Here is a 26,014-nt window from a genome sequence, read left to right as displayed (position 1 = left end):
GGGAACACATGTTCGATCCCTGGTCCTGGAAGAGTCCGCATGCTCAGGGGCAGCTAAGCTTGTGCACCACAACTGCTGGGCCTGTGCTCTAGAGCCCGCGTACCCGGGGCCCGAGCTCTGCAACGAGAGGCCACCACAAAGAGAAGCCCTCTCAGCAACTCGAGAGTGGCCCCCCATCGTCACAACTAGAGAAAGCCTGTGCGCAGCCATGAAGACCCAGCACAGCGAAAATAAAATGGTTCGATCAGAATCTGTTCACATGCCCCAAAGAAGTGACAAGTGTCTGCCTTGCTTGCCCACGCTAGACCATCAGTTTCTGTTTTATTCCATCTCATAACATTAAAAAGGTCAAAACCGTTAAGACCATTATATAACTTTCTTCACCTTTATATAACATATTCTAGACCGCATCTATGTATGAAAGAGTTCACTTAAAGTGACCTGAATCAATTAACAACTGGCTTACTGATTTCCTCTGACTAAACTGTATAATGACTTAACTGACATCTTTCATCAGAAGGAAGATCAAGGTTCTCCGGGTAAAACAAATACACTTGTAGTAGACTTGAAATACGCCTCACTGCATAAAAATTAACATGACAGAATTATTTAAAGACAAGGAGCAGGATTTCAAAGCCAAAACAAGTTTTTCTTCAAGGACTTGATGTCTGATAACTTGCTGCCTAGTTTTCATTTTCAGAGGCTGTTTATAGTGAAGAGGGTGGTGACATTAGTGGGAAAATGCATCCATTTAGAGACAAGATGGGCATAGCGGGGACCTGTGACTAAGAAGGCTCCCTTCTGTTTGCAGACAAGCGAGACTGAGAACTGGTTCCCAGCCTCGTGGCCAACTGTTAGGTCACTAGCGCCCCTATGACAAGCAGCACTTTCTACCAGGAAAGACACGATGCAGGGAGAGCAAACTCCAGACAGAGCCAACCTTGCTTCTTTCCTTCCTGTGACTATTGTTGCTGCTGTTCAGTCGCTAAGTCGTGTTCACCTCTTTGCGACTCCATGGACTGTAGCCTGCCAGGCCCTCTTGTCCGTGGGATTCTTTCTCCAGGCAAGAATACTGGAGTGGCTGCCATGCCCTCCTTCAGGGGATCTTTCTGACCCAGAGACTGAACCCACATTCATACACTGGCAGGTGGGTTCTTTACCACTGAGCCACCTGGGAAGCCAGGGATGGTCTTCTGAAGTCAGGTTCCTAACTGGGCATCTCCCAAACCACATTCCTACTTGGAAACAATTTGTATAAAACTAGCTTTAAAAAATCTTCTCTTACTTCCAATCCACCCTTCCCCCAAATGTGGCTTTAAAACAGTTTTATTAAATACTTATAAATTCCTGTACGTCCATCAGCTTGCAGAACTGCGTGGTCATTCTTGGCACAGAAAAAGTGGTAATTCTTGAAACAGGATTTTAAGTCACATCCCACGGTGGCTCCTTTTTTCCCACAAAACGTGCATTTCTACAGAAAAGGAGATTTACTGAGTAAACACCTGCTTTTTCAGATTTTTATAAAAATTAAAAGGCAAGAGGTCATCAAGTGCTATTTTTAAGCTGGCTGCCCTCATGTCCTCAGTTACAAACACTGGGTCCTGACATCTGGCTGCTCGTTTTGGAATCTCAGCACAACCTCAGCTAAATGGAATGTTTTGTAATGATCTGATTAAAAGCAGAAAACTCCTGTCCCCTCTCTTTAAGAGATTTCTAAAAAGCAGGGCTGGCAACACTGCCTGGCTCTAGGCAAGAGGTTCTGCCGGTGACACAGCCTGTGGCCAAGGGCAGCTCCAGGGGGTGCCCTAACAGCTGTGTGATCTCGAGCAGGCCCCTTCCCCTCTAGACATGCATTCTTCCCTGGGGATAACAGCACGTGTCTTACAGATGCTTGACTGAGGAGACATGAGAGAGAGGAAGGGAAACCTCTTTGGCATCTATGCAGAAAGGCCAAAAATGTAAAAAAAAAACAAACATAAAAAAGCTTCTGAAGAGTAAGTTTTTTCCTTACTTCAGTTCATTTGATCTCTTGCCTCTGTATTAGTCTGTTGGCCTGATAGGAGGGTGGGGTAGAGATGGCTAGAAGGTCCCGCAAAGGTCCCGTTTGCGGGAATCTGAGCCATGACCAAGGCTGGTTTATATCACACTCTGGCTGCACGAAGTACAAGCTCAAGGTAACCACCTAGCAAAACAGGAGAAAGCTCACACAGTATCCCAAGAGCAGCACAAACAACTCTAAATAAAATGCAAATATGGGAGAGCAATTAGATTGTGCGGAAGGCCAGATGTGAAGTCAGAGTACAAAGAAGGACCATTTACCATTGGGGGGGCATCTAGAGTACATCTAGATGTACAGAAAAGAAGTAAGAGGAAGATCCCTACCTCACGATATATTTCTCAGTAAATTTCATGTGGAAAAGGCTTTATATAAAAAACAGGTTATTTTTAAAAACGTACTGAAACCTGGAAAATATGAGAAAGAAGAAAAAAGTATAGCACTGAGGTCAGGAAGGCTGTCTAAGCAAGGCAGGAAACTCAGAAGCCACAAAGAAAAGACTGATCTGACTACATAAGAGAATGTAAGCGCCACCTTTAAGGTGATAAGATACCATAAAAAGAAGAAAGGAAGACTGTTTGCTGCCCAGTTGATAATGGGTTAAGAATCTACTAACCCACAGAAAAACAGGAAGAGGCAAATCACACCAGAAATACAATCAGCTAATAAACATCAAATTAGAAGACGCTTGCTCCTTGGAAGGAAAGCTATGACAAACCTAGACAGCATATTAAAAAGCAGAGACATTACTTTGCCGACAAATGTCCACATAGTCAAAACCATGGTTTTTTCCAGTAGTCATGTACAGGTGTGGCAGCTGGACCAAAAAGAAGGCTGAGTGCTGAAGAACTGATGATTTTGAATTGTGGTGCTGGAGAAGATTCTTGAGAGTCCCTGGGACAGCAAGGAGATCAAACCAGTCAATCCTAAAGGAAATCAACCCTGAATATTCATTGGAAGGACTGATGCTAAAGCTGAAACTCCAATACTTTGGCCACCTGATGTGAAGAGCTGACTCACTGGAAAAGACCCTGATGCTGGGAAAGATTGAGGGCAGGAGGAGAAGGGGACGACAGAGGATGAGGTGGTTGGATGGCATAATCAACTTAATGGACATGAATCTGAGCAAACTCCAGGAGAGAGTGGAGGACAGAGGAGCCTGGTGTGCAATTCATGGGGTCACAGAGTCAGACATGTCTTAGCAACTGAACAACAATAAACACTGACTCACTGAAAGTCCACAGAGTAGCTGCTGACCTGGCAGGCTCTCTTCTAGGACAGGGGAAACCGGAGTGGATAAGGCACCTGCCATTATGAAGTAAACTTTGTGGTGGAGACAGACAATGATCAAATAAAGCCAACTTTAAAACAATGACATATGCTTTGTAGAGAATTAAGGCCACGTGATACAGTGTCTCTGGTTCCCTACTTCAGACTGGGTGGTCAGTGATACACAAGGCCTCCCTAAGGGCGTGACATCATAAGGGCTCCTAGTCTACATCAAAGCAGAGGTAAGGACATTGTCAGCAGAAGGCCTTGTGTTCTTGCGACAGGAATGAGCTTCCACACTGGCCAGCTTACAAGAGGGACGAGTAGTGTTGCTGGAACAGAGGGGAGGCAAGGGGGAGAGTGTGAACTAAGACCCAGCGGGTAATTGAGGGCTTGACATAGGGGCCTTATGAACCACAGTGATGAGCTGCAGTTTCATCTTCGTGCAAGGGGAGCATAAACTGGCGCATAAAGACACTGTTCTGGCAGCTGTGTGGAGGATGGGCTGGGAGGGAGACAGCGGGATGGGCACCCGCAGTGTTCAGCAACCGTCGAGAGAGCGGGGTCAGACCCCACCCTGGTGGATGGGTGGTGGTGAGAGCGAAGAGGAGGGTGCAAGGTCTATAGGGTGACGCTGATGGGCCGGATGCTGGGCTGGGGCTGCGGAGCAGATGATGGCAGACAAGCAATGTGCCGTTTGCAGAGGAGAATCGGACAGGTGTGGATGGACCGTGTGCAGGAATGTGCAGGGGGTGGAACTATTTTTTTCTGGGCCAGTTTAACGGGAGATGCAATTAGACATCCAGGTAAGTATGTCAGGCTGGTCTTCAGGGCTGGAGATAAGAGAGTCCAGGGACAAGAGTGGTCCTGAAGCCACGTGAACTGGATGAGGTCATGGAGGAAGGATGTTCAGATTGATGAAGGAGCCCAGGCCAGGGCCTCGGGCACTCCAAACCACAGAGGGTGAGCAGAGGAGGAAAAGCAGCCCAGGCACCTGGGAAGAAGCAGCCTGAAAGGTAAGACATCCCAGCAGAGTGTGCCCGGACGTGAGAAGAAAGTGCTGCAAGACGCAGGGCAGGGACCAGTGTGTGAGGGTCCTGCCGGAAGGTCACCTAAGTCAGACAAGTGACCCTGTAACTGACCAGCTTTTGGCGTATGAGGGAGGACTTTTTTTAAAAAGATGACATGATCAGTTGATCATGTTTATAGGCTGATGGGAATAATCAAGTAGAAAGAGGGGACACTGATACGAAGGGGCGGGGGAGGAAAATGCAAGGAGGGGAAATGGTCAACCTCTCCAGGGGTCAGGGAAACGCAATGTAGAACTTGGTGAGACTGGCAAAAATCAACAAGGTCTGCGACACTCATTTCTGTCTAGGACTGGGAGAAGCACTCTTTCATCCACTAAGAACAGACGTATAAAGTGGTACAGTCTTCCTGGGGGTCATTTTGTCAGCACGTTTCAAAGATTTTAAAGGGAATTCTCTCTGACTCAGCGGTTTCTAGGACTGTGCCGTACAGTACCCCTCACACCAGCACATAAGGGTAATGCACAAAGACGTTTACTACGGCTTTGTTGTTCCAGCGAAAACCAGAGTCAACTCACTATAAGGGCAAGGGAATAGCCTCACATCTTCTATTACATCTATGTAATTCTGTGAGGTCAGTAAAGAGAATGCCAGGGAGAGTCTTATGCTTGTGGTTCTATGAACACACCGCATCTTCTTTCCGGCCTTCCATAAGCTTTTGCACACCCTGTCCTCTCTCTCTGGAATTCCCCGCCTTCATTTTCACCCCCACCCCCAGCGCGGAAGGCTTCCTGAGCCCCAGCTGTGCTGAGCTGCCTGCTCACTGAGCGCCCAGAGCAGGCACATCTCAAAGTGCATCAGGTGCTGCGGAAACTGGCCCCATATATGCTGACATCGCACAAGGACTGAAAGAGTTTGCTCTGGATCACTAAGCTGACTGTGGGTTGTGGTGGTGCTGAGCGTGTCAGTGCTTACGGTTGCTGCACTGCTGACTAAGCTGTGAAGGGTGCTGTCACTGGGGGAGTCTCCTGCAGTAGCCCCGGGAGGGTAACTACCCAGGGTGCTTCCTTCCCAAGGAGCTGACCCCAGCTCCAAGGGTAGATCCTGATTATGTATGGTCGCCTCTAGCAACTGGTGCAGAAAGAGAAATATGGCCTAACTCAGCTTTCAGAAGGGCTCTTAGGCCATGCTTGGGGAAGAACTTTTTATAGACAGGAAGACGAAAACCCGATGCTTCAGCAGCTACCTGTGGCCACCCTAGGATCACCAAGGGACCAGCTGATGCTGTGGACAGCAGGGTGGAAAGGATGATAGGCCCTTGATGATGTCATTGAGCCCCTGAATCAACCAACTCTGAAGCCAGTTTTTCCTCGGGCTAAGTGAGAAAATGAGCGTTCTTTTTTTTAAAAGCCAGTCTCAGCTGGAGTTCCTTCTTTTAGCCAAAGCATTCTGACTCCTTATCTATTGATACTTTTTGCTGATGAAACACATTGTAGCTTATTTTAAAATATTAATATAGTCAATTGAATATAAGTTTCCAATACAGATCCTACTTCTTTCAGCTCTCCAAGATACATCTGTATCCCTGCTTTATTAATCAAACAGACTTTCTTTTGAAGGCATCCCCAAGTGTCTGTTCATCTTTCTGAGAAAATGATTCATACTTACCAACTTCCTTCCTCTCTTGATTTCTTTCTTTACTGATTCCACATCAAAATTTCTATCATTATTAGATGGATCATAGTCCTCACATTCCACAAGTGCAGAGGAATACAGCTGCATATTGGGAAAAGAAAAACAATCCAGATTATGTACAAAGAAATGTTGAGAGCTACAAGTCAGAAAATGGTACCAAAAAAGTGTTCATCAGGAATGGAAGCTGACAACCTTTTGGGGTGTGTGAGCAGACCTCAAGCCAGCCAGCTTTTCTCTGGGAAGAGTCCTGATCCCTGGGCATGTTTCACACTGCCTAACCGGACTTGGTCAAGGCCCAGATCCCAAGCTGGGCCAACCAAAGTTCCTATTCTAGGAAAGTTAAATAGGCTCTGAGGCTCATGGTCAGAGAAGAGAAAGTTAGTCTGTTGAGAGAGGGAAAACAAAAAATGAGGGCCGGACAGGACATCCCAGGTTCCTAAGGGCTTCTCAGCTCCTGTTTCTTGGCTGCACCTCTGGACCTGCCTTCAGGAGCCACACAGTGGCCCTGCACCTCACTACGAAGCCTCTTGCGTATTCAGGTTGGCTCGAGTTTCTAAGAGCTTCTTGAGACCAAAAGAATCCAAACTACTTCCTAATGAAAGACCAACGTTACAGTATACTTAAATCATAAAGTGCATGGAAAACATAAGAAAAACATTCTGACCTGACAAGGCAAAGATTTCTAATAAAAGCAGAAACTATAAAAAAGGTGTCAAGTTGGTTGGGACTTCCCTGGTGGTCCAGCGGTTAAGAATCCACCTTCCAACACAGAGGACATGAGAGGACAGGGATCGACCCTGGTCAGGGAACTAAGATACCACGTGCCATGGAGCAGCTAAGCCCGTGAGCTGCAAAAAAAGGCTCCACATGTTGCAACCAAGACTCAACACAACCAAGTAAATAGATAAATATTTTTTAAAGTTATCAAGTTGGAATTCATCAAAATTAAAAGTTTTTGCTCTTTGAAAGACATTGCTAAGAAAAAAGAAAGGCAAGCCAGAAATTAGGAGAAAATATTTGCAATTCATATATCTGACAAAAAACTTATATCTAGGATATAGGAAAAACTGTTGCCACTCAATAAGACAATACAATTAAAAATGGCCAAAAGATCTGGACAGACACTTCAGAGAAGAGTTACAAATGGTGAATAAGCACATGAAAAGATGCTCAAAATTGGTAACCCGCAGCCACAGCTATAATGAGAAAGCAATACACACTCACCAGATTGGTTAGAATTAAAAAGACTGAAAAATAGCCAAGTGTCAGTGCAGGTATGGAGCAAATGAAATGCTTACACATTGTTGGTAGAAGTGTAAAATAATGCAGTCACCTTTAAAGTTAAACATACACTTACTTTATGACCCAGCATTCCTCTTCTAGGTATTCACCCAAGAAATAAAAGCGTATGTCCACATTTAAAGAAGGCAAGAATATACACTGGAGAAAAGACAGTCTCTTCAATAAGCAGTGATGGGAAAATTGGACATCAACACGTTAAAAAATGAAATTTGAACATATTCTCATCATCCACAAAAATAAATTCAAAATGGATTAAAGACCTAAGTGTAAGATGGGGCACCATAAAACTCCTAGAAGAAAACACGGGCAATATTCTTTTTTATCTCCAAATGCAAGGAAAATATAAACAAAAATAAACAAATGGGACCTAATTAACCTTAAAAGCTTTTGCATCAACAAACCATCAATAAGACAGAAAGACAACCTATTGAGTGGGAGAAAATATTTGTATATGATAATGACCAGTAAGGGGTTAATATACAAACAGCTCATAAAACTGAAGATCAAAAAATAACCTGATTAAAAGATGGGCAGAAGATCTGAATGGATATTTTTCCAAAGAAGACATGCAGATGGCCAAAAGGCACATGAAAAGATGCTCAATATCACGGATCATCAGAGAAGGGCAAATGAAAACCTGAAAGAGATGTCACCTCACACCTGTCAGAATGGCTGTCATCAAGGAGATTGCACACAAATGTTGGTGATGATGTTGGGAAAAGGGAACCCTGTGCACAGATGGTGGGAATATAAGTTGGTGCAGCTGCTATGGAAAACAATATGGAGGTTCCTCAAAAAAAAAACTGAAAATAGAACTATCATATGATCCATTAATTCCACTCCTGGGTATGCATCCAAAGAAAATGAAAGCACTAATTCAACAAGATGCATGTACCCCAGTGTTCATAACAGTATTATTTACAATAGCCAAAGTATGGAAGCAGACTGCGTGTCCATCAACAGATGAACGGATAATAAAGATGTGCGGTGTGTGACTCTTTGTGGCCCCATGGACTGTAGCCTGCCAGGCTTCTCTGTCCGTGGGATTCTCCACGCAAGAATACTGGAGTGGGTAGCCACTTCAGAAGATCCCTTCTCCAGGGGATCTTCCAGATTCATGGATCAAACTCGAGTCTGTCACACTGTGGGCAGATTCTTTACCGTCTGAGCCACCAGGGAAGCTCCTATATATATACACACACATATATGTATGCATGTATGTGTATGTTTAGTAGGTATACACACACACACACACACACAAACACACGATGGAATACTATTCAGCCATAAAAAAGAATGAACTTTTGCCATTTGCAACAACATGGATGGATGTGGAGGGTATTATGCTTAGTGAAATAAGTCAAAGATAGTACATGTCATCACTTATATGTGGAATCTAAAAAAAACAAACCAGTGATATAATACACAAAAAGCATGTCTACATGAAGACACATATTCAGATGTTCACAGCAGAGTTATCTTAAAATCCCCAGGTGATGCTGGTGGTAAAAGACCCACCTGCTAATGAAGGAGACACAAGAGAAGCAGGTACCATCCCTGGGCTGGTAAGATCCCCTGAGGAGGGCATGGGGACCCACTCCAGTATTCTTGCCTGGAGAATCCCATGGACAGAGGAGCCTGGCGGGCTACAGTCCATGGGGTTGCAAAGAGACGGACACGACTGAAGCAACTGAGCACAGCACATAGCATAGCCCCACAATGGAAATAATACCTATGTCTATCAACAGACAAATGAATAAACAAATTATGATAGATCCATACAATGGAATACTATGCAGAAATAAAAAGGTACAAAATACAGAAATGAGAAACACCATGGAAGAATCTCCAAAGACTTAATGAGCAAAAGATGCCAGACACAAAGCATACACACTGCTTCCTTTCATACGAGATGGAAAGACAGGCTCAGCCTAGAGGTGCTGGGGCTAGGGGGGAAGTGGTTACAAGGAGGCATGAGAGAACCTTCTGGGGTAATAGAAATGTTCTACATCTTGATGGTGGTAGCGGTTACATTGGCAAATACGTGAATTAATACTCTCTGAACTGTACATTTAAAATGAGTGCTTTTTAATGTAAATTGTACCAGCAAAGTTAACTAAAAATAGAAAATGAACATTAAGAGTATATTAGGATAAACATCACAATCAAATAGTGTTATTCTCAAAATGGCTTAACAGCAGAAAATAAACAAACACATATCTTATAGTAACAAATTAAAAGGAGAAAACTTGAGACATGAAAACCAAACATAACCGAATCTTCTGTTATAAAGCAAATTATTAGGACACTTGAACCTGAAACCTGAGTGGTCTGAGGATCAGGTGATAGTCATATATTAATGCTAAATCCCTGATTTTGATGTTTACATTGTGATTATGTAAATATCCTTGTTTGTAGAAAAGGTGCACTGAGTGTTCAGGAAGGACATCGTGTCTCAATTTCCGATGGTTCTGTCAATGAAAATAATCAATAAACCATCTATAGTAAGAATGGATTTGAGCCAAATGAAGGCCTAGCCCGGAAGTCCATTTCCCAGATTACTCTAAGAAACCGCTCTGCAGAAGCACTGTTTCTAGTACAGTTTTATACCTTGTCAGAACAAAGAAGGTTAAACAAGTCAGCGTTATATTTCTTCAAAATTATTTAAAAAAAAAAAAAGAAGAAAAAGAACAGACCAGCACATACGCAGTGAGTCAGTATGACCTTGGTACCTGGGAAGGGAGGTTTATCATCAAAGAAGGACCAACGTTGGCATGCCAGGAAGAAAGACATTTAATCTTTATTTTTAACATGGACATTCTTTACTTCTGGTCAATGTGCCCTTATCTCTAACAAATAAACCAGATGTACAATGTATATTTGATAGGCCACAGAAAGACTATTTTAGTTAGCATAAAATTCAAGTTACCTCATGTATAAGCCAGAATGACTTTCCTTTATCTCAATATGTGAATATTTCTTTGATCAGTTCCAACAAAAAAGATTCTTTGTACTGTATGTGCAACTTTTCTATAAGTTTGAGATTTAAGAAAGTCAAAGTGTGTATGTAAAAAAAGAAAGCATCTAGCATTGTGCATGGCCAGAGAAAGAGAGGGAAAGAGCCCAGAAGAACATTACAATAGATGCAGAAAAAAGCACTTCATAATATTCAACACTTTAACTTGTAGAAAACTAGGAATAAAACGGAGCTATCTAATTTTAATAAATTGAAAGTATTAAAAACTTAAAGTAAATACAAATTTAATGATAAAACCTAGAAGCATCCCAGTAATATAAGAACAATCAAGGCTCACTAACATGCTTCTAATCACCAGTATAACACAATGTTCTAGAAAAATGTGGTAAAATAAGAAAAAGAATTTAAGAGGCCCAAAAATTTATAGGAAAAAAAAAAGTTTTCATTTATAGATGAGGACTGTCCAAATAAAATATCCAAGTAACTGATTTTTAGATGCAAGAGTTTGGCAAGATTTTTGGATGAGTTAAAAAAAAAATCAATAGTGTTTGTGTATATCAATTATGCTGTTGTCTAGTTGCTAGACATATCCGACTCTTTTGCAACCCTGTGGACTATAGCCTCCTCTGGTCATGGGATTCTCCAAGCAAGAATATACTAGAGTGGGCTGTCATTTCCTCTCCAGATTGAACCTGCATCTCCTGTCTTGGCACGTGGATTCTTTACCTCTGAGCCACCTGGGAAGCCTGTATACCAATAATAGTCCATTTTAAAAACGTATTAACAAAAACAAAAACCAACACAGGAATAGACCTAACCCAAAGTTCTGACAAAAATTGTTGGACATTTTTGAAATTCATAAAAGACCTGGCTAATATGTCTTCCCTGTTAATGGAAAGACATATTGTGAGGGTGTCTATTTTTTCCCAAATTTATCTATAAATTCCATAGAATTCCAGTTAAAATTCCAATAGAAATTTCTGTGAAACCTGATAAGCCGATCTCAAATTCAAAGTGCAAAAAAAAAAAAAAAAAAGCTAAGGCTTATTGTAAAATCATAGTAATTAAGAGCATTGTACCAGCTCAGGGATACATTAGTGGCTAATGGAACAGAATGGACAGCCAGAAAGATATCTGTGCCTATATGACAATGCTGTTAAGAGCAACAGGTAAGGATGAAGGTTCAAGAACGAGACATCTAGGCGAGAGTCCTGGCTCAGTCACTTACAGCCCTGTGACCTTGGGCAAGTCACTTAATTTCTCCGTGCCTCAGTTGTTCCACCTTTAGTTTGGGCGTAATTACAAAACCTCCGTCTTAGGGTAGTTGTGAGGATGAATAGTTAAACACAGGTAAGCTCCCACCCAGAGTATTACCTTACACACACTGGACACCAAATCATAATAACAACAGTTACCATTATTATCACTACAAATCAGTAAGGAAAGGATAGTTTGTTTTTTTTAATAACAGTGCAGGAAAGTGAAAGTGTTAGTTGCTCAGTTGTGTCTGACTCTTTGCAATCCCATGGACTGTAGCCCACCAGGCTCCTCTGTCCATGGGATTCTCCAGGGAAGAATACCGGAGTGGGTAGCCATTTCCTTCTCCAGGGGACCTTTCCAACCCAGGGATCAAACCTGGGTCTCCCATACTGCAGGCGAGATAGAGCTGGGAGAAGTAGTTAATCACATGGAAAAAACAAAAAGAGGTGAGAGTCAATTCCTAGGCAGGTTGATGAGATGTCTGGGGTACTCAAGGAGGAGAGTGGGGTCTGGAGTTCCCAAAGAGGAGAAAAGGACAAATGTTTTTTCCTACACTGCTTTGTCTTAGTCAGTGTAACAATGAATCTTGCTCAAAGACATGTTTCTCCTTAACAAGAACCTTCTGACTAATCTTGTTATCTTAAGATGTATGTTGTGGGAATGCATCTGGTAAGACCCTTTATTGTAATAAGGTATATAGCGCCCTTGCAAAGACCAGTGAGCGGGGTACTCTCCACCCCTCTTCTGATGTCTGTGTCAGAAGCTTTCTCTGTCCCTTTTTCACTTTAATAAAACTCTGCTACACAAAAGTTCTTGAGTGATCAAGCCTGGCTCCTGGTCCCAAAGCTACATCATCTTCAGATACCACGAATTCGACATTGTTCACCATAAGTTGTCAAAAGTAGATCCTTGCTTTATATGGTGATCCAGATAAATTCAGTTGCATCAAAAATATCACTTCCCTTAATTATTTCGATCTTTCCTTTAGCTTTCTAATATGTTGTTGTTTAGTAGCTAAGTTGTATCCAACTCGTTTGTGACCCACAGACTGTAGCCCAACAGGCTCCTCAGTCCATGGGGTTTCCCAGGCAAGAATACTAGAGAGGGTTGCCATTTCTTTTTCCAGAGGATCTTCTCAACTAGGGATCAAACCCACATCTCCTGCATTGTCAGGTGGATTCTTTACCAGTGAGCCACCTGGGAAGCCCATAGCTTTCTAATTTACCTCAGTCCTAAATGAGCTGTTTCTAAATCCAAAGGCATTCTTATTATCAACAAAAAACTGATTAGCATAATTTTTAAAAAAAAGCTAAATGAGAACAACACAATTTTTGAACTTTTTGGGAAACAGAAACTTAATATGGAAAAGAAATTCTTAGGGTGAAAATCCTACAAATTATAAAGGAAAATGACGAATGTTAATTACATTACAAGCTTCCATGCAACAGGAAGCACCATAAATAAAATCAAAAGCCAAATATATGATAAAGCATTGAATGTATTTTTATGTAAATAAACATATATAAGTGAAATTAAGATCTCAAAAATAAAATGTAGTCTCTGAACAGAAGTCATAGAATCAACAAACAGAACTGCATAAAGAAAGCAAAACAGAACCACACAGAAGAAGGAGGTGCAAGCCCACAAAGTCATCCAGGAACTGCAAATACAAACAAGAGACTATCGCACACCCATCTGAAAGGAAAACATTAAATTTCATAGTATCACGACAGACACCAAACCACAGATCCAAGGAGGAACTGTGAAGAGAGAAAAGAAGAGCTACAGGTTGGGGGCAAATACATAAAATATATCTGTCAAAGGACTTCTATCCAAGATATAAAGAGCTCTTAAAACTTAACAACAATAACAAGCTAATTAAAAACTGGACAAAAGATCTGAACAGACAACACCAAAGAAGATATACAGATGATAAATAAATACATGAAAAAATGTTCAAAATCTCATGTCATCAGGCCATTACTGATTAAAATACAAACAACATGAACTCACTCATTTCAGGTGGGAATGTAAAATGGTACAGCCATGTGGAGGACAGTTTGGCAATTTTCTACATAATTGCACACACTTTTACCAGACCAAAATAAATAAATAAATAAATCACACAGAATTAAGTGTTGACAAAGAAGTAAGAACAGTGGAAGTCAAACTTGGCGCAGTCCCTTTGGAGAGCAGTTTGGCACATTTCGTGAGGTTCAGAATGTACTCTTCCTGAGCCCAGCAGTGGGCCGCCCAGATCAGAGGAAAGCTCCCATGAATTAGGAGACCTATCCAAGGATATTCATGGCAGCTGGTCAGTCACACAAAAAACTGGAAAACCCCAAATGATCATTCACTTTAATAGTGATTATGGGGACTTCCCTGGGGGTCCAGTGACTAAGAATGTGCCTCCCAATGCAGGGGACTCGGGCTCGATCCCTGATCCGGGAAGATCCCACATGTCTTGCAACTAAGCCTGTGCACCACAACTGCTGAGCTTGCGCCCTCCGGAGCCTCTGCTCTGCAACAAGAGAAGCCCCAGCATGGAGCAGCCCACGTACCGCCAACTAGAGAAGCCCCTGCCTGCTGCAACTGGAGAAAGCCCAGGCGCAGCAACAAAGACCCAGCACAGTCAAAAGATAAACAAACACTAAAGAAAGAAAAAATCATTTTAAAAGATAGTAATTATAGTCATAAAATGGAATACTGTAACATTTAAAATTAAAGATTAGAGGGCCTACCAACATGGATAAGTCTCAATAATCCACAGAATTTGATAGAAATTCTGTAAAGTCCAAGAACATGTAAAACAATATCATATTATTGTTTAGAAATACTTAAATTTTGTGGTGGAAGCATAAAATTAAAAAGACAAGATAATAATAAGTACCAAACTTGTGTTGGTGAAGGAATGCCGCGAATGGGACAGAGAAGGGAGAGTCCTTAACTATCTATGTTGTTTTTCCTTTAAAAAAACAAAAAAGCTGAAGTGAGTATCATATAATATCATTTTATAAATCTGGGGTAGACATTTTATAAATGTCTATGGGTCTCTGTTATATTTGAAATATTTAATTAAAATATCTTTAAAGAAGCTTCTTCACCATAATTCCTTACATTTGATCAGTTATAAATAAAACCAAAAGTAATCAAAAAGTGTTACTATCTGACACTTTAAAAAGAGAAAAATATGCTCCCCAAATCCCCACTTCAAAGCCCAAATCATGGGCAGCCAATGTGTTGTTCTTTGTTGTATTCAAAGTACATTTGTCTATTTCGGGATGTCCTTCCCTGAAAGGACTTATGTGTGTTCAAACTTACCAAACAGTTTTCATGAGCAGCTATATTCTCTGACTGTGCAAAGTACAGGACACTACACTCGAGGTCTTTGGGGCAGAGCGCGCATATCCTTTTTTGCAACCTTTCTGCAACCTGGAAGACACCTACAAAGTAACATCCCTCGTGAGAAATGGAAAGTGGAATTTCTTGGTCTGTAACTCCTCCACCCATCTTAAAGGAGAGGGCCAGGCACTTGTTTTTAGAAGAGTCTCTCAGCTCCCGGGGAGAAAAAATTTGGGACCCAAGTAGAAAAGCACCTTTGCAATTTTTAATGGATTAATAAAAAAGAAAATGTTTTATTTAAAATGTCCAGGGACTTTCTAAAACAAAACAAAAATAAATAAATAAAAGATTGAAACATGAGGAACAATGGGGTTCCCAGATGGTGCTAGTGATAAAGAACCCGCCTGCCAGTGATGGAGACATAAGAGACACGGTCTGACCCCTGGATCGGAGAGACTCCCATGGAGGAGGGAATGACAACCCACTCCAGTCTTCCTGCCAGGAGAATCCCATAGACAGAGGAGCCGGGTGAGCTAAGAGTCCACAGGGTCACAGAGTCAGACACGACTGAAAAGCCTGAGCACATACAGGAGGAAAGCCTCTGACTAACAAACAGAAGTAGGAATTTAAATACAAAGTTCTCACATCACTTCCCTGCCCACAGGAAGCTCTCAATTATAATCGCTGACATTATAAATCAATTGTATTCAAGAAATAATGCTCTGATTAACTACCTATAAAAAAGAATTTAGATCCTTATACTATATTCAAAAATAAATTTGGGGTGAATTAGAGGTAAATGAACAATGTACTTTAATGTGATGTAATCTAGTATAATAAATTAGGAGAGTAAGATACATGATAGGAAGCAGTTTTTGTTTTTTTTCAAAGAGAAGAATGAAGAAAGGAAAGAAACAGAGGAGAGCTAGGAAGAACAGGGAAGAGTCAGAGATGGAGAAAAAAGCCAGCTGTTCCCAACATCCCACTTGGACGCACCCGGGGGAGACAACCTTTACTCGCTAATCTATTAGTTTGCTGTTAGTTTGGCCACAAGCATCCATGTAATATTTCTTTGCCCTTTCCAATGCTCATCCTCTTTATTCATCTGGTTTTCCATAGCAGAAAGCACTTTCAATTTTACCTTCAAATTTTAGTTCTGAAACAAAACTTCATTTAACGGTGGAAGGGTTCAATTTAGATGAGGTTAAACTGCTTAAGCGCGTCTTAAAAGTCTTTTTTGGTTACTCCAAAGCGTAAGATCTCTCAGCACCTCTCTTAAATTAGACTTTTACGTCTCACACTGTCCAAAGTCCTCACTTTGGAGCTAGCATTTGTTTCACATTCAGATGAGTTTCTTCTTTAACTATCATTTGTTTCCTGGATTGGAGTCCTGCTTAGTGGGGCTACAAACGAGTGATCCTCCTGCTCCTATCAACCAAGAAAACAGGAGTGGGGGAGACTGAGAGGAAACGCCTCAGATGAAATGGAACCAGCGAACTGCTGCTTTTCATTCCTCTCAAACTACCACCGAGTCGGGAGCGCCTCTTTGTACAAGAGTCACTGTGTTGAGGGCTCTACACCAGCGCTATCCGTAGAAACACCATGTGAGCCACAGGTGCAGATGAAGAATTTCTAGAAGCCTCATTTAAAAAAGCAAAGGAGGGACTTCCCTGGTGGTCCAGTGGCTAACACTCTGCTCTCCATGCAGGGTGCACGGGTTTGATCCTATTGGGGATCTAAGATTCCACATGCTACATGGCGGGTCCCCCTCAAAAGGAAGTTGGTGAAATTAATAGCCTTTATTCCATCAAATATATCCAAAATACTACCCTTTCAACATTTAATCAATAAAACAATTAATTCATCCTTTGTACTGAGTTTTGAAGTCCAGTGTGTTTCGTGGTTACTGCACGTCTCAGCTGGACAATCCACATTTTCAATGCTCCAGACGCATAGGCAGACGGTGGCTACCAAATGGAAGATATGGTACAGATGGAAGAAGGCACAGCAGAGGCTATAAAAGAAACATGAGACAGAACTGTTGCCTGCAAGAAGCTGACAAGGTAAACAAGGAGATGAAGTGGCAACTGGGAAAGTAAAATAACAGAATACATAGCACAGCGTAATGTAGCTGCTGAGTAGGAAATAAAATACATGCTATGGTCAGAGGAGGAAGTGCTCCCGGTGGGATGGGGTGCTGTCAAGGAGCCGGTACAACCTGGAGATGGAAAGGGGAGTCAAGGTGGGGGGGACGTTGCAGACAGAAGCACAGATGGGGGGAGAGGCCAAGAGGTGAGACTGGGAGACAGCTCATCAGCGGGACTGAAGAGGAGAGTTCATGCAAAGGAAGCGGGAAAAGAATTTGAGGAACAGATGGTGAAAGGCTGCCAGGAAGGATTTTTGAGGAGGGGAATAACACGACGAAAGAGTTGCTTTAAGCTCCATTTCAGTACAAGGAGAGAAATACGGTGCACCTGGACAGAAGGCTGGATGTCATAATGCTGTCTGTTCTAGCTCAAATAAGGGCAAACGAAAACATGCTGCCTGCCATCAAGCCATCAGCCACGGCAGCAATCCCCAGCCCCTAAAAATCCATCAAGCCACCAGCCACTGCAGCAATCCCCACCCCCTAAAAACGGTGTGCCCTCAGGGGGGTTCAGGATGGCAAAAACGGAATACTTGCTCTACATACTTAGGATGCACTTCTAAGGAATAATTTCCATGAGCCCAGATTCTTGCATCTTCCCATACTTAGAAAAGCTCTAAAATCATTAACTTAGCAGTAGTCTTCTGATGTTCAACCACATGTTTGTTGTCAGCAAAAACTTTATATCCTGGCTCCTCCCTCACCTCTTCAAAGCCGTTCCCCAGAGTCCGGCTCCCAGGCTACAGTCCTGAGTAAGGTCCCCACAGGAAACAAAACTTGCAGTTTTTAGGTTGTGTTTTCCTTTGGTTGGCATAAGTTTTAGATTTAATGCCATTTCAAGTTAAATCTCAAGAAGGTTATTTTAAAGAGGTTGAAAAATATATTATTTGGAAGAATAAATGATTATGGGCAGTGAACAAAACTTAGGGAAAAATGAGAGAGAGTCTGTCTGATTTTAAAACATACTATAAAGGTATAGCCGGGACAGAAAGTTAGATGACTGAGTCAAAAAATAATACAAAGTGCAGAGAGAAATGAATCATCATCTCTAATTGTGAATATAGGATATCACAAGGTGGCATCTGCATTTCTCCTCTGGCACTGACATCCTTAGCCCATTTTTCTACTGGGTTATTCACTATTTCCTGATTTATAAGAGCTGTACTATCTCCTGATTTATCCAGGCTCAACATCACACACAGGAATGACCCCCAGCAGACATGTTTGTACTAAGTGACTCTTTCCCTATGCACAGCTGACAGTCCTAGAGGACCTACCTGCCCGTCCCAGATATACAGAATTCAGAATAGAAGATTTTAGTTCAGACTGGGCTGGCTTCTTGAAGGAGATGTAAAAACCTGAGAAGCTGTGAGTGTGGCCATCTTCTATCCCATTAGCAGGAAAACTGGACCAAAGAAAGAGAAGAACAAAGCAGATATGCTGAGTGCTGTCAAAGTGTATGAAGACTTTTCAGGCCCTGGTTCCTGGCTCTTTCTGGAAAATACAACAGCATCCATGCTCCTGGGATGAGTCTGGTCTCCCTGCTTTCCAGTAACAAGCATCCCCGTTGCTTAAATGGTATCAGGTTGATTTTGCACTATTTGTAGCCAACAGGCCCTGATTAACACTGGCACTGCCATGACCTGATCTCTGTGTGTAGGCACACGTGCACCTGAGAGTGAGCTCTGGCAGCAGTGTGGGAAAGCCTTGCCCTCACTGTCTTTTATCTGGTCCATTCTGATAAGCTCATGGCCCTCCTCCTGCTTTCCCTTGTCACGCCTCCACTTCCTTCGTCACACTGCTGCCAGAGTGGGCTATCTAAAATGTCCACTGTCCGTGTTTCCTGCTAAAAACTCTTCTCTATCACCTGGAGAATAGAAGCCAAGCTCTTTACATGCAGACTCACCGGTTTCTTTAATACGTGATGAGCACCTATTAAGCATCCTTTTAGGCACTACAAGTAAAGCAGGGAATAAGATGTGAATTTCAACACTCATGAAACTTACATCCTAGTAGTAGAGATAGACCCTCAAACACATTATTTTCAGGTAGTAGTAAGTGCTATGAAGAAAAAACGAGCAAGGGAAGGAGGGTGAGACTGATGAGGGTCGGGGGAGGGCTCTTCTAAACAGGGTGGGCAGGCAAGGCCATCTGTGGAGGTTACCGCTGGGCAGAGATTTGAATATGGTGGGGGTTTAGAGGACTCGCAAGGCAGTGAGGGGTGGCAGTCATCAAGATGGGTAGGGATTGGATCAGATCAGACACGGGGTACACAGTAGCCACAGTAAGATTACTCGGAAAGCAATGAGACTACTGGAGGGCTTTGAGCAGGAGAATCACATTTGCTTTTGTTTTATAAGGTCCTTTTGGCTTCTGTGCAGTCCTGTCTGTATGACAGGCTACAGCGGAAGCCAGGAAACCCACAGTCTAGGTCTGAGATGATAGTGGCTTGGATGGTAGTGATAGAAGCGGCAAGAGGTCAGGCTCGAGATGTATTTTGGAGACAGAACTGACTGGTCTGACTAACACGTGAGGTGGGAGGCAAGGAGGAGAGAGCGGCACCGAGTGTGGAACTAGGGTCTTGGCCTGAGCACCTGGGTGAACGGAATGGGAAGGCTGCTAGCAGTTGGTTGAGCAGGTCTGGAGAATGTGGGTGTGTGCAGGCAAAAAGGAGTTTGAGATCGCTCCAAGCATTGATTAAATTGGTGATAGGAGTCTGGAGTTTGGGGAAAAGGTCGGGAAACAACCTCATCTCCAGTAACTCATCTTGCATTCTGTATGATCAGTAGTGCTAGTGTTAAGTCACTCAGCTGAGTCCAACTCTTTGCAACCTCATGGACTGTATGCAGCCCACCAAGCTCCTCTGTCTATGGGATTCTCCAGGCAAGAATAATGGGGTGGGTAGCCATTCCCTTCTCCAGGGGATCTTCCCCACCAGGGATCAAACCCAGGTCTCCTGCATTGCTGAAAGAGTCTTTACCATGTGAGCCACCAGGGAAGCCCACTAGCTAAATGCTCGCCGGCTAAAATGAAAGTCAACATGTTGCTTCACTTGTGGCTGCCACATTTGATGTTTTGTGGCTGGCGCCTTTATTCGAGTCTTCATCTCTGGACTGCCCTTTTACCCTTTCTACCCCTGGGTGACTGACTCTTGCCTTTTAAAACGAAGACAGGGTGTCCCCTGAACACCAGGCTGAGCGGAAGGAGCCCCTCATTTGTGCCTCTGTGGTTCTCAGCAGCTCACACCCGAGTTGCCTATTAGATTCTCTAGGGCAGGGTCTGCCTAGCTCATCTCTGTATTCCTGGCACCTGGTCCTGAGCATGCACTGGGAAGAAGATCTACACGGGTTAGAAGATCCACACCTGTTGAACTGCAAGAAAGGTGCCCCCTCAAGAGGCTGCTGTCTCACTTAAAGACAGGGCCACAGACTTGAACTACTAAATGGAAAGGAGGGCATGGTTCCAAAATATCGCATTCTCTGTGGAAAGTTTCCAAACTGCTTCTTAAACCCAGCCAGCCCGCCCCGACCCCTCCTCCCCGCCGGGCTTCTCCGGTGGCTCAGCGGTTAAAAAAAAAAAAAAAAAAAAAAAATCCGCCTGCCAAGATCCCCTGGAGGAGGGCATGGCTACCCACTCCAGTATTCCTGCCTAGGGAATCCCTTAGACAGAGGAGCCTGGCGGGCTACAGTCCATGGGGTCACAAAGAGTCGGACGCGATTTAGCGACTAAACAACTGATCCTGAGACCCAACTGGCCAGTTCTCTTCAAAAGGGGTCCACCTCCAGCCTAGCTCCCCTCTCCCCGGGGCACTTCTCCGATCGCATTGTTTGAGAAGCGGGCGGAGCCGCGCTGGGAAAGGAAACCCACAGGCTTTTCTTTCGCTTTCCCCAGCTGGCTGCATTCCTAGCGATGTAGGACCGCAGCGATGGGCTTTCCCATCTGCAGTGGGGAGAGGCAAAGCACACGGCAAACGGAGGCAAACGATCGCCCCTCCGAGGGGCCCCGGGTAGTGGTCTGGGCTCGGGGCCGCTGGCGGTGGACGCCCGGGGGCCGCGGGGCAAAGACTTCACCGCGGTCTTGGAGACCGGGCCGGCGACTCCCATAAGGCGGCGACCGCAGAGCGGCCCTGGGCCACCACCGAGCCCCACCCGGCCGCCCCCGGCGCGGTACTCACCGGTCGGGAGCGGGACTGTGTCCCGCGCGGCGTGGGCCTCGGACCAGCTGGCGCCGCGGGTCGACTCGGGCGCGGAAGGCCCCGCCGGATCCATGTCTGCGCGCTGCTTCCCCGCCGCCGGAAGTCCGCTTTGGCGAAATCAAGCTGATGGATTTCCCCTGCCGGGGAAGCGCACCGAGGCTTTGCAGACAGCTTCTCTACCTCCGAGTCTGAATTCGAACTGCTTTAAAAAGAAAAAACGAATCACGCCAGGCGCTCCCCACTCTGCGCCCACTTAGCCGATGGTCGGAGGGAAGGTGGCCGAAGTCCCTGGACTCAGCTGGAGAAGTGATGGGTCTTCCTGAGGGATTACCCGTTATTTTTAAAAAGCCGTTATCACGTGGGGCTTCCCTGGCGGTCCAGTGATTGAGACTCCACACTTCCACTGCAGGGGGCCCGGATTCAATCCCTGGTTGGGGAACTAAAATCCCACATGCCATGCGGCACAATCAAAATAACACTCCACACACACCCACCCACCCAAGTATTAACCGAGTGCAATGCCAGTTTCCAGTCGTCAGCCATTATTTCACTCGCACACCCCCCAAGTTTGGGCTGAACAGGTCTAGCATAAGCGGAGGCAGAATTAACTGAGTGCAATGCCAGCTTCCAGTGGTAATCCTTTATTTAGCACCCGTAGTGTACACAGCACCATACAAGATGAGGTTTCTGGCGCATGGAACAAACACACAAAACACAGACGCGGGTAATTAAATCGCAGTTACAAAATAAGTTGCTCTGTAAAAAAGAAACATGTAATAGCTGGTGGTTTGCTGAGGCAATCAAAGGAAAAACTTCTCGAGGTCTTGCTTTTTGAGCAGGTTTTAAAGAGAGGAAAGGAGGCAAATTGGGGACAGAAAAGAGAAACTGTTAAAAAGGATAACTTAGTCTTGACCAACACACATGAATTACAGCAGCAGACGTGCGGAGCAGCAAAACGAGAGAAAAAAGGGCAGGTTCTGCCAGCAGTGTTTTGCCTTCAAGCAGTAAGACTGACTCATTGCCAGGCCAAAAAGAGTCCTAAATAAGAGATTGAATAGCTCAGCTGGGCCAAGTGAAGCAGGTGAAGGGCCCCTTCCCCCACTCTCAGATCCTGATCTCAGCTTTTCAGTGTTCCACTCTTAGGGAGGAGCAGACTGCCAAGATCACTAAGGAAAGCCTAAAGCCTGAAAGACAAAGACCAAAGGAAACATAAAAGAAAACAGAAATCTTGGAGGTCACAGATACTCAGGAAGAAAATATAGGCATGAATGCCTGTGTGTGATGTACTATATAAAGTGTTTTCCAAGCGACAAGATACTGCAACCATGAACCAGTAAGTTACTACTGAAGAAAAACAAAATATTCAGAGAGCTCTAGAAATAAAAAAAAAGAGACCCTGCCCCCAAATAAACTAACAAACTGTCATGTGAGCGTATGTTCCTCAATTCTTTGTCTCATCACAATAAAGATTTGGAGTGATGGACATTAAAGCCCCCTCGGCGTGTCGCAGCTCTTAAGTCTTGGATAGACCGTGTTATAGCTCTCAGGTCTCGAATGGACCATGTTATAACTCTTAGACAAATCAGTGTTACAGCTCAGTGTTACAGCTCAATTTTATTTAGAAGATGGCAGGAAAATCCATCTTCGAGGAGTGAGGGCACGTCGATCTAGACACGAGAAGAGCGCCCCAGAGCGCGGGAGACAGCGAGCTAGCTTTGGCTCCTGTATTTATATGTTTCTCTCTCCCTGGGCCTGTCCTATATAAATTGGGCCAGCCAGGAGTGTTGTTTGTTTTACCTGAGGTCCTCACTCTGGTCCTCGGACCTTCTTTTGTTGCATTTTCACGGGCTTTTCCCTTCCTTGTCTTGTAGCCACTGCCATTTTGGACTCCTTTTCCCTGTTCTACCTACCTAACAAAACCAAAAAAACCACCACAATAGACAAATTGGAAGATTATGTTGAGGAAATCTCCCAGAAAGTAGAGCAATAACACAGAGCTGCAAATTAACAGAAAAGGTAAGAAAATCAGAGAACCAATTCTGGAGGTCTACGGTCTGGGTAACAGGAATCCTAGAAAGTGAGAATAGATGAGGTATCATTAAAGAAACACGTCAAGAAAAGTTCTCTGAACCAAAGAACAAGGTTTTCAGATTAAAGACCCCACCAAACACCTAGTATCAGGTGTAATAATAGACCTTTACTGGGAACAGAACACTGGGTCAAAGAGATTGCTGTAACGTTCGAGAAAGACTGGTCACAAATATAAAAGAGAAAGAATGGCCTCTGACTTCCAACAGTCACTCTGAAGGCCAGAGGTGAGAACATTTTCAGATTTCAAAGCAGCAACACTGGAATGTAGCATGTATGTTCAAAATTGGGTATGAAAGCTACTCAGGAACTCTCTACCCTGCCAAAACAGCAATCAAGTTTAAGGGCAAAAGAACATATTGAAACATATAGTCTCATTTTTTCCCTTTCAAAAGGTACTGGAGGATGTGCTTCACCCATAAAGTGAAAGTCATTCAGTTGTGTCCAACTCTTTGTGACCCCATGCCTATATGTGGCAGTAAATCAATCAAAGGAGAAATAAGGGGATTTAACTAGAAATAGACCTGACATCGGAGAGACAAAGGGAATCTCTAGGATGCTGACGGGAGATGACAGCTGGGAACCAGTACAGATGGAGGAGATCAAGATGTCAGATCTCTGTACAGATTTCCCATACTTTTCAAGTGTCTTCATTTTATTTCAGTGCGTTGCCTAAAATTCCTGCATCTTTACTGTGAATAAATGAACTTCTCAGCTTTGCCCATTTGTCTATGGCTGTCTGGTTACAATTTCTTGCTCCGTTTCCTAGCTCTTTGGTTTCCCACTCTCTAGCCCACCTTCAAGTTAAATTTTTATTTAGTTCAATATTTTTAAGAAATTAAACCTAGTACAAATTTAAATTCTTGTTTGAAAGGTGCTGCTGCTGCTGCTAAGTCACATCAGTCGTGTCTGACTCTGCGCGACCCCACAGATGGCAGCCCACCAGGCTCCTCTGTCCCTGGGATTCTCCAGGCAAGAATACTGGAGTGGGTTGCCATTTCCTTCTCCATTGTCTGAAAGGTAACCAAAGGTAATTAAACCCAGAAGCTGAGAAAAAAACAAACCCTAAAAAACCCAGAACTACTTCAATTACTCCTTTTTGAGCTAGTATTCCCATGCTGGTTCCAGGGGCGAGGAGAATTTCCTGACAGCCAAATGTACGTCTTTGTTTTAACTCTTGGAGACTCTCACCCCCTTTTCACTAGATGATCATGGTCAGGAAACCTACAGCAGAGTAAATCTTTCCCTTTTTCTCTAGGAAAATAATTTGCACATCATGCCCAGGAAACTCCAACAGTCTGTTTCAGACTCTTTCAACAGAATTGTTTTAAGTGAAATTCTTACCCAGCACCATCTCCTCTGGCAATAAATAAGCCATGTCTGACTATTCTCTTAAGTTTCCTTTTCTTACAGTTCTACTCTGTCTAGAACAAAAATATTTCAGCTCATCCAAGTTTCTATTCTCGCTTTTCCTGTGTTTGTATAGAAGGAGTGAAAAGAATCTGTGGAAAAGAAGTTTCATTTCAAAAAATGTGCCAAAACTTTCCCCTAGGAGAGTTTCTCTTCTTTCTCATTCAAGTGGACTGATGGGACACTATTTCATGGAGCTTATCCAATTAACTTAAAATACTTGGAAGTAATTTGCATAATATTAATATTCTTCAGGCTCTGATGCCCATCTTATGGCTCACAATGGTAAATTATTTGCCAGGAACTAAACATAAATAAATTTTGTAGGTAAAAAGGTGAAATTTGGCCCTGTGGGGCCTTGAAAGTCAAAGATAATAATTACAAAAGCAGTAAGAAGTGCTGAAATCAACTGTGACATCTGTTTTTCTGAATATATAATTTACAAATAAGTTACAAATTATACAGTGGTGTTTCATATAAAATATACACATCCATTCTACTCATGTACAGTTGAAGAGCAGTAAGAATAAAGAGATAGGCTATGCATATGAAAATGTCCCTATTTTGTTCCAAGCATTTCTAAGTAATGCAAATAAACACGCCCAATAAGGGTAAACTGGGATCTCTTGACAGATCGTAATGTAAATTAATTCCACTGGCCACAGGGATTTCTTTTGCATGGCCCTAGTTTCAGCTTGATCAGCTGATTTCATGAGCAGGTATTAACTACAGATTTATAATATTTTTTTTCTACACTTATTAACCCCACATTGGCAGAGGATTTCTTTCTCAGGCATAGTTCCAGCTTCATAACCATAATCCCATGTTAGTTCTGTTCTTGCTTTCACATACCTAGAAAGTAGAAATTTTAAAAATAATCATAAATTATCCTGAATGAACCAAATTTGATTATAATCAATTTTCATATTAACATCATTAACCCTCCTCAACAATATCGTTTTCTCTCTCCAACATCCACTACTTAGGAATGCTCTATTTGAGTTTTATTTCAAATCTACTAAAATCCCAAGTAAGAAGAAACTTGTCAATATCCACAAGGGAGGAAGTGTGTTTTTAAAAAGAATGGGCCCCAGCAAAGCACTGAGGCCCAGGGAAGTAATCAGGGGTAGTTTTGACTTAAAGATGTAGCATTCTGCATCATTTATTTTCTGAACTGAACTGGCTGAGACCTGTCATTCTTAGCCTTTTTGGACATTAATTCTAAGAGGAAATAAGAATTAAAATT

General features: G+C 43.2%; 1 protein-coding gene across 19 annotated transcripts in view; it reads right to left on the bottom strand.

The window, feature by feature from the left end:
* Nucleotides 1-26,014, bottom strand: part of SETDB2 (SET domain bifurcated histone lysine methyltransferase 2) — a 75,605-nt gene that overhangs the window by 11,514 nt on the left and 38,077 nt on the right. For 10 of the 19 annotated variants that reach the window (XM_069601354.1, XM_069601350.1, XM_069601356.1 and 7 more), the window contains 3 exons: nt 21,250-21,469; nt 6,022-6,129; nt 1,338-1,471 (listed from right to left, as the gene is read on the bottom strand). In XM_069601354.1, the coding sequence (XP_069457455.1) occupies nt 1,338-1,471; nt 6,022-6,129; nt 21,250-21,469 (462 nt within the window). Of the gene's footprint in view, nt 1-1,337; nt 1,472-6,021; nt 6,130-21,249; nt 21,470-21,895; nt 25,621-26,014 lie in introns of those variants that run through there. The other 9 variants (XM_069601365.1, XM_069601366.1, XM_069601361.1 and 6 more) reach the window with 2 other exon arrangements.

The sequence above is a fragment of the Ovis canadensis genome, chromosome 10 (assembly GCF_042477335.2).
Source record: "Ovis canadensis isolate MfBH-ARS-UI-01 breed Bighorn chromosome 10, ARS-UI_OviCan_v2, whole genome shotgun sequence".
NCBI lineage: Eukaryota > Metazoa > Chordata > Mammalia > Artiodactyla > Bovidae > Ovis > Ovis canadensis.
Note: the sequence above shows the minus strand (reverse complement) of the source record. Positions and strands in the feature narration are given on the sequence as shown.